The sequence below is a fragment of the Numenius arquata genome, chromosome 4, assembly GCF_964106895.1.
Source record: "Numenius arquata chromosome 4, bNumArq3.hap1.1, whole genome shotgun sequence".
Lineage (NCBI taxonomy): Eukaryota > Metazoa > Chordata > Aves > Charadriiformes > Scolopacidae > Numenius > Numenius arquata.
Window position 1 is genome coordinate 62,499,688 of NC_133579.1, and position 8,169 is coordinate 62,507,856.

The window sequence follows — 8,169 nt, forward strand, 5'->3', positions numbered from 1 at the left end:
CTTTCATTTCTTTTACTTCTTTCATTTTGTCATTTCTTTCAGTTGACTATAATCTCTAGCCACCTTCCTTCATCTTTCTTTCCCATTACCTGGTAAGCATTTTCTTTTTTAGAGGTGGAGCATTCTCTCTCAAAGCTGGAGGCATCTGGCAGGAGTTGTGGCTACAAGCGGATTGCATCCCCTGTCAGAAGCGGCTGTTGACTTCCAGAGATGCTGTGCCTACACGCTGCCTTCCCCCAGGCATGTTTGGGGCTCAGCTCCTCATGCCATTTTAGAAAACAGGTGGGGCTGGTTTGAAATTTTGTGCAAAATACGCTTCACTCAGCACAGCTCCAGGAAGGCACTTTTGGGGGCTAAGTTGTTGTGATGTACTGCTTCCTCACATCCCAAACCACTGTGCTTAGCATGCATATGGTCAGCACGAGAATGTGTTTTCCCACATGCATGCACTTGCCATTTGGGCAACATTTAGTCAATATTCAGCACTCTCAAACCTTAAAGTCTCACCTTCATGCTCAGCATAGTTATTCCCCAGCAGTGGTCCATACCGATAGGTCTCCACACTCTCGGCTGGTTCGGACTTTGTGGGGACTGGGTCATGCTGGTAGAGCAATGCCGACTTTATCATCCCAAAGTCCTCCTGAATCTTCATCCCTGAATAGATAGTGCCTGAGACATTTTCTGCCACGTGGGTATAGCTCTGAAGATTTTTCATATCGCAGAGGTTGTCATTGTATTTCAGCGTGGATGGCTTGTAGGCCTGGTAGGACACCTTAGTGGTGGTTGTGATGACGGTTTGCAATGGCGGGGCTATGGGAGAAGGGCTGGGACCATACCTGCAGGGGTAGTCCCCAACATAGTAAGGGTGGTTAACAGTTGTTTGCATCTGTCCATAGTCACTCCGGTCTCCACTGCCGGTTTTGCCCCAAGCTGATTTCAGTCCATAATGTCTGCCAGGATTATCGAAGCTCTTATCATGAGCAGTCACAGCATTGTAGTGAGATCCATTCAAACTGAGGGGATCAGCATCAACGGCAGGACTTGTCAGATCTTTGTAAAATGCTGGGTAAGGGCTAGAGCTTATAAAGCTGGGAACTCCGAACTCATAGCTGCACGGCCTGGGCACGTAGATCCTTGGATTGGGGCACTTTGAATATGGCAATAGCTGGTCCTCTTGGAAGCTAGCCGAGTCGTAAGAGGCTTTGTACAGGTCAGAGTTTTGCAGCGGAGGGTAAGACTGGGCTGGAATCGAAAAACTGGTGTCTGTGATGATACCAACCCTTTCTGGGCCATCCATGCAGGGCAGATTCTGTAGGTTATTGGCGTAACTGCCACTGTCGTGGTACCTTCCTGCCTGACAAGGACAAGTAGATCTTTGAGATTCAGGAATCAATACTGCCTGCACACCTGTGTATGTCTCAACACTTGTGCTACTGCTCATTTCAGCCCCAAATGAACAGATTTGTTTTGCCCTGTGATCCCCAGTACATGCTTATGGCACCTTTTTAATTGACTAATGACTTTGACTTACCTCTGAGTTGAGAGGTCTCTTTTTCTGGGAATGGTGAGAAGAGGACATTTGCTTCTTAATTGCACTTCGTCTTGCCTCTGCCTCCAATTTACTCTCAGGCCTGGGGTGGTCATGGACTCCTTTAGCCTAGATTAGGATTAGCAAAGAAACAGATGTGAATGGGAAGGGGATAAGAGAAGAGAAAATGCAGTAAGTAGAATGAGAGGTAGCCATGGCATGGTCTGTGGTTTGGCACAAGAGAACAGAGAGAAGAAACCAACCAACAAGGAGGGATTAAATGTAAAAATAAAATCAATCATGATTTTCAGGTAGATAGAAGGAAAAAGTGAGGGAGAAGTCAGTGAGGACTGCAGAGCTGATGAAGGAGCAAAGGTGTTACCTATGTTTGTGATATTCAGGAATAACCAACTAGAACCAAGGGGAAAAAAGATTATAAATGTAGCTTGGTTGGTTTTCTGCAGTTCAGGATCTCAGTTCTGCTTTATAACAGCCACCACTCAAACAGTATAAATAGGCTCTAAAGAGGTTTCACACCACCAGATGACAAGTATTCTCTACTCTACAGTAAGCATCTTCTTGAAAAGGACTGAAAAGTGTACCCTAGAAAGCCATCCAAAGATGCTCTGCTATTGAAACATCTGTGGATAACAGATCTATGTATCCAAAGTTATATTACTATATGATGAGACATTGTATTTTACATGTCTTTACCCATTACATTCCCCTAAATGGACCTGCATATGGTCCCTAATACAAAGTAGGAAACTGAAAATGGCTTTTAAAATGCTGTCCTTTCTCAAATAGAAATTAACTTCTGAGGGAGGATTTATCAACTACTTTGATGGTTAAAATCTTCAGTTTTCACATGTCTAACAAAATATCTGAATAGTAATAATAATACAGGTGAGAACTTCGGTACGTGGTCAGTTTGCTTTCAATAACTAACTGGAAAACAGAATTCACTGCAACCTGGGTTGGGGGGAAAAAAAAAATCATCCAGTGGAGAATGTCATCTTATAGAACTGAGGCTTTTTGTGAATTTTTTGTCCTAATGCTGATAAAACAAGAACAAATCAACCTGAAATTTCAAATTTTACCTTTCTAAATTTCCTTTTTTTTTCTGGCAAATTTTTAAATCCTCTTAAAATTTAAAGGTTATTTTCACATGAAGTAGAATTTTCTTACTTCAACTTGTGCAATTTAAGTAAGGCCTTTCCTTCCCCGTTTATTTATTTTAACAGGAAATAAATATTAGGTCCTTGGTGAGATGCCAGGGTGCAGGACAACCTTTTTGTTCATATTTGTGTACTGTAAAGAGGAGAATTTTAGACATCTATAATGATATTATAGTTAAAGTTTAATATAGTTAAGCCTCAAATGCTGCTTTTAAAAAGACAGCCAAGTGTTACTGTTTTATTTGTTCTTGCCATGTGTGTACTACAGAGGAATTCAGTCACGTACCAGGAGTCCACTGTGCTCACCATGCTCAGTGTTAAACAAAAAAAAAAAAAAAAAAGAGGGAGCAAGTGAGAAATCTCTCTCTGGATATAATCTATATATGAATATAATCTATGTGTGTGCGCACACGCATATGCATGCTTTTTACCTGGAAAAATATTGCTTTGCCATCAAGCCTCCAGAAGTTAGTGACTGGGTAGCCACTGTGTCCTCGGCAAGGAATCAGCTCCAGGGCAGAGTTACAGTTCGGGCAGGCTTTCTCTGTGGATGGAGATAAAGAAACTACTGAAGACACTGGTTAAAGGCAAGGATGTTGTCTGAGAGTAAACAGAGCTCAAATATGAGCAATATGGTCAGCCTTCACTGAAATTCAGATTAAAATGTGATGCTCGAGCAAACGCAACATAGACTACCAAGCATAACAGACTGGTATGGACTAGAGTTGCGTACTTGATATAAACACTAATGGGTTAAAGGATTTTAGATCCATTTCCCCTTCAGTATTTACAGACATTGATGAAATTGGGAAATAAGTGTATTTGTCAGAGTCTTTGCAATTATGCCTTAGCCTGCATGCAAATGAGAGCGATCCCAGTTTAGAAATCAATCCCAGCTGAAAGGAATGGGGTCCCTTGGGCATCCCCGCTCTCCTGGGGCACCCCTCACTTTGCTGCTTCTGCCGAGCCTTGTCGCATATGGCAGGGCGAAGCTGCAGCCGGGCTCCGCTGGGCAGAGCGCAGCTCCTGGCACACACCACCACCCCCAGGCAGGACTTCTTGAGGATCTGGCAGTTGTGGTTGTTGGTGTTGCGCATGGCCCAGCCGCTGAGGTGCCTCTGCGCGTTCTTCTCTTCGCTGGAGTAGATGAACCGCACGTAGCCATCGGGCCATTCCTGGAAGACGTCGAAGTGCTTGGGCTCCTGGGGGAGGGCAAGAGACTTTTAGCAGAATATTGCAACCTGGTGTTTTTGTCCAGTTACAAAATACATAATGGGGAAAAAGGGCTTTTTCTATGACCACCCAAGCAGCAGAAAAAAAAATATTTGAAAGGATAGCTTATTCTGAAATGCTCTATAAAAGGGGAGAAGCAGTCTGAGCTTCCATGTCTCAAAAGTCAGGAGCCTTTCTTCTTTTGCATCATGATCCGTAATAACACTGTCTGTTGTCACAGATGCCTCTTTGCAGTGAGGTTACCCAGCTGTAAGAGATCAGCCTTGTTACTGGAACTTACTGACTGGTGTACTACCAACATGCCCAGACGGGACAGAAGCAACCCTGCTCATACCTGCTATTAAGTTCTCCTCATTGTGGAATTGTGCACGGGCAGACTGGAAACTAGAAATTTTAGCTAAAGAATGATTTCTTAAAGGGCACCTAATATAAGTTGAATAAGGCTTCTCCCTTAAAAAAAGAAAAATTAAAAAACGGTCACTGTAAATATACTTCCAATATATGTATGGTTTGGAGAAAGAAAATCTCAATTTGGGATGTCACTGGCTTTCTGGACTTCCTTACCAACATGTAATTACCAGGAGCAATGAAAAAATAACCAAGATGTTAAACTCCAAATATTTACAGTATAAATAAGAGTTCCTGCAACACTGATTTAACATACATCTGTACCACATGTGAGCAGTCCCAGTGAATGCAGGTAAACTACCAGTATTTACAGCGTTAAGCCATTCTGTAATTGTACAGGCTCTGTAAAATTAAATAAATTCTAAGCTGAAAAAAGTTGTGAATTAACAATGTATTTGGAGCTCACAACTAGAAAAAAAGCAGATTGCTCATTAACAATAAAATGTTGCATCAACAAACCCATAAAATCTTTAGATAGAACCGTGGAATGACTATTTTCTGCTACTATAATTCAAGCTTTCTCAACATTTCTTTAAATGAGGAATGAAGGAGAAGGAAACTGACCAAAGAGCGGAGCTGAAGATCGCTTTAGGAAGTCACACACAGCTGGCCAAAGCTGTGTATTAAATCCATGTTTTGTTATTACAGGTCATTTTGTATGGACTACTGCAGCCCATCAAGACCTTTATAACTATATGCAAAAAGGTGCGGAAGAATTAAGCCAGCCATAATATGAAGCTTTGCTCAAAAGGAAGGTTTTTCCTTCCCGGCACCCCAGCCGCCTGGCCCCGCGTTATAACCGGCCGGGAATTTTCCTACCGCGTCCCTCCCCGCCCGGTACCTGCGGCAGCTTGGGGTCGTTGATGTCCCAGGTGAGCTTCATGACGGAGAGTGGCAACGGCGGCAGGCGGCGACTCCCGCTTTTTTATGCGATCGGGGCGTCCCCGGGACGTGGGGGTCTCCAGCCAGCCTCGCAGTGCCGCCCGCCCCGGGCAGGCAGTCTGCTCCCCTCTCCCCCCCGCATGTAGGCTCCACACGCGGTTACCCGGAGATGGGGAAGAAGGGGCGGCAGTCGAGGGGGGGGTCTTGCTCGAATCCAACCCCGCCCCCCCAAAGCACCGGGGGGCCACGACCTCTGCAAATTTGGGCAGGGTCTGGAAGTCGGAGGTACCTCTGATATTTGATTTCGAGGGCGGCTCGGAGCTGCCGGCAGCTTAAAAAGCCCCTGGAGGGAGTCAAAGGGAGTATAGAAATAACCTGCTCTTCAGATTTAGATGTAAACTAATTAAGTGCTTTTAAGCATGTTCTTCCTTCACGCCGTGCTCTATGACAAAGTTCAAAACACAAACCCAGAGTCAGTGCTATCTTACTAATGAGCATGTTTTAACTTATCAAAAAGTTAGAGGTAGGGGTTTTTTGTTACCGTTTTCTTTTAGGAAAAAAATAGCTGATAGGGCTTCTGGATAGAAAAAGTTTCTTCTTAGCTCTCAGAAAGAAAAAAAAAATACAGTGCACATAGTATTATAGAGATGGAATCCTTGAAAGACTAGATAGAATATATATAGAAAATATATAGGATGGAATCCTTGCTATAGTCCTTTAAACCATCCTACATGCTCTGAAGGATATTCTTATTTGTTTCTATCTCCTCTAAAAATTTACTAAACTTTACCTTTAGTTGTGTGAAAACAAAACCCATCCTGTTGCAGAAAACGCTGGTTGCGACCCCCTGAGAGAAAATAGCCCTGTCTCCGGGGTCCTCTTTTGTACCCCTCCGCTCGGACGGTGGTGCCAAACGCCGCCACCGGTGTGTGGGGAGGGGGGCGGACACAGGTGCGGCTTATTAGTGCGGGTGCGAAAACCGGCATTCCTCTCCTCCCCACTCCCCCCCACCTAGAGTTGGGGGGTAGAGTTAGGTTTGCCGAGGGAAAGAGAGTGCTGGGAGCCGTGGGAAATGCTGGTGAGGGTCCCTACTCCACCCTAGTGTCTCCAGTAGCTAGCCGCGATCGTACGAGAGCCGTGGGGGAGCGAGTGAAGCAGCCCCGGCATCTTCCCCCGGCTCCTGGGCCGTCCTCCGCCGCGGAGCCGCAGCCCAGACCCCCCCCCGCCCCCGGCTATGGCCCAGGTAAGCCTCGCTCCCTATAGCGGGGAACCGGCAGCTGGGCCGAGGGATGGGGGGACGGGGACACACAGCGTGATTCTTTCCCAGCCCCCAGGGGACACCCGTGGGGCCCCGCTACCACTTCCTGTGGTTACGGCTTTGGTAAATCTCTAGTTTGGAGGTGCGTGGGGATTTTGAAACTTTCTGTAGGAGATAAAGAAGGAAAAATGGCCCTTTGGGAAAAAGGGGTCAATGTTCAGCTTTCGGGCTTTTTTTCTGTGGTTTTTCTCTCCCTTTTGTTTTTAAAGGAAGAAAAAAGTGAGGACCATAATAAAGAGATGAATGGCAGTGTGGCAGCCATAGCAGAAGACTATGTAAATATCTTTTAAATGCATCCTTAGTTTTATCTTACAGATAAATATATACATATTTAAAGGCCCATTCTTAAATGGATATGGGATGACCTTAAGTTTTTAGTAATTTAATGTAATGTGGTAAGAGCAGCAGACCCCTTAATTTTGTGTTTAGTAAGGGGGAAGAAATTACTGTAATAGTTGTGGGACACAGAATTACCAGCTGAGTATACTAAACGAGTTGCATGTTTCTTCATTCAGTATCCTTTAAGATTACTCAGGTTCGAAGGTCCTGTCTTTTTTGACTAAGACTGATGTTTCACCTTCAGATGTAACAGTAAAATGAAAGTAGAGAAACAAAGTTCAAACAAACAAAAAGCCTGCAACTTTTAAAATAGCATTACAAGTGTTTTCTCATGATTAGTGCTGCAATGACTCAAATGCCCTCGCTAGTTGTTTGCTTTCCCTTGCTCTGCAGCTTGAATCACTTCTTGCTGATGCTTTTAAGGGGAAGGGATTTCAGAAAATAAGCGAACTGCTTCAGGAGAGAGAAATAGAGCCTCCCCAGAAATACAGTGAATCTCTCTTCACTCAGCTAGACAAAGCCCTGAGAAAGGCGAGTACGGTAAATAATCTTAACTACCTTAACACCCAGCTCTATGTGCATCAGACTAATGAAGAACAGCACTCTGTGTTTCTGTAGGAGCTGGACAAGAATGAATTCCAGAACGTTTCACTGCTCCTGAAATGTATTCAACTCTACTTTAAAAGTGATCTTCAAGAAGGGACGAGTTTGTTTATTCAGCAAGGACTGGTAGAAAAGATGAGTATAATACTGTATACAAGTTACTAATGTGACTTAAGGTTGCTTGCATCAGGAAAAGAACTCCAAGGAAGTGAGAACTAGAGGATGGCTTGTTGGCCATGCAGAAATTAAATTTCTTTTTTCTATATATTGCATGAGCTGAGTGAGGAAAAAATGCTTATGTTCATTGCATTACTTTCCGTACAGCAGCTAGCATCCGTGGCTTCACCTGACTTAATGGGTTTATGGCTTTTTTCTTTTTTTAAAAGCTCACAATGGAAGGAGAGGATGAGTTTTGATGAGTCCTATTGTGAAATGATATAGAATTTTTAAATGCATTTTAAGTGCTCCAGCAAAATACAATTTTAGTAATAGAATTGATGAGCAGTTCGTGCTTTTATAATTTTAAAAACTGACATACCCTTTATGAAGTTCCCTTTTTAGATACATAGTAAATCAGATGCATTTAACCTACAATTGAATTTTATCTTCTGTCACAATGGCAGAATACTGATTTCAGCTGGTAATACTTGTAGTAGCAGAAATGCACTTGTGCTGGATCT

The 8,169-nt window shown here is 43.7% G+C and overlaps 1 protein-coding gene across 1 annotated transcript; it reads right to left on the bottom strand.

Moving 5' to 3' along the window:
• Positions 1-472: 472 nt before the first annotated feature.
• On the bottom strand, positions 473-5,230 carry GCM2 (glial cells missing transcription factor 2). Its single transcript, XM_074146860.1, has 5 exons — positions 5,189-5,230; positions 3,656-3,908; positions 3,138-3,250; positions 1,532-1,657; positions 473-1,354 (listed from the first exon to the last, which is right to left on the bottom strand). The coding sequence occupies exons 1-5, from the start codon at positions 5,228-5,230 to the stop codon at positions 473-475; spliced, it is 1,416 nt and encodes a 471-aa protein (XP_074002961.1).
• Positions 5,231-8,169: the final 2,939 nt, after the last annotated feature.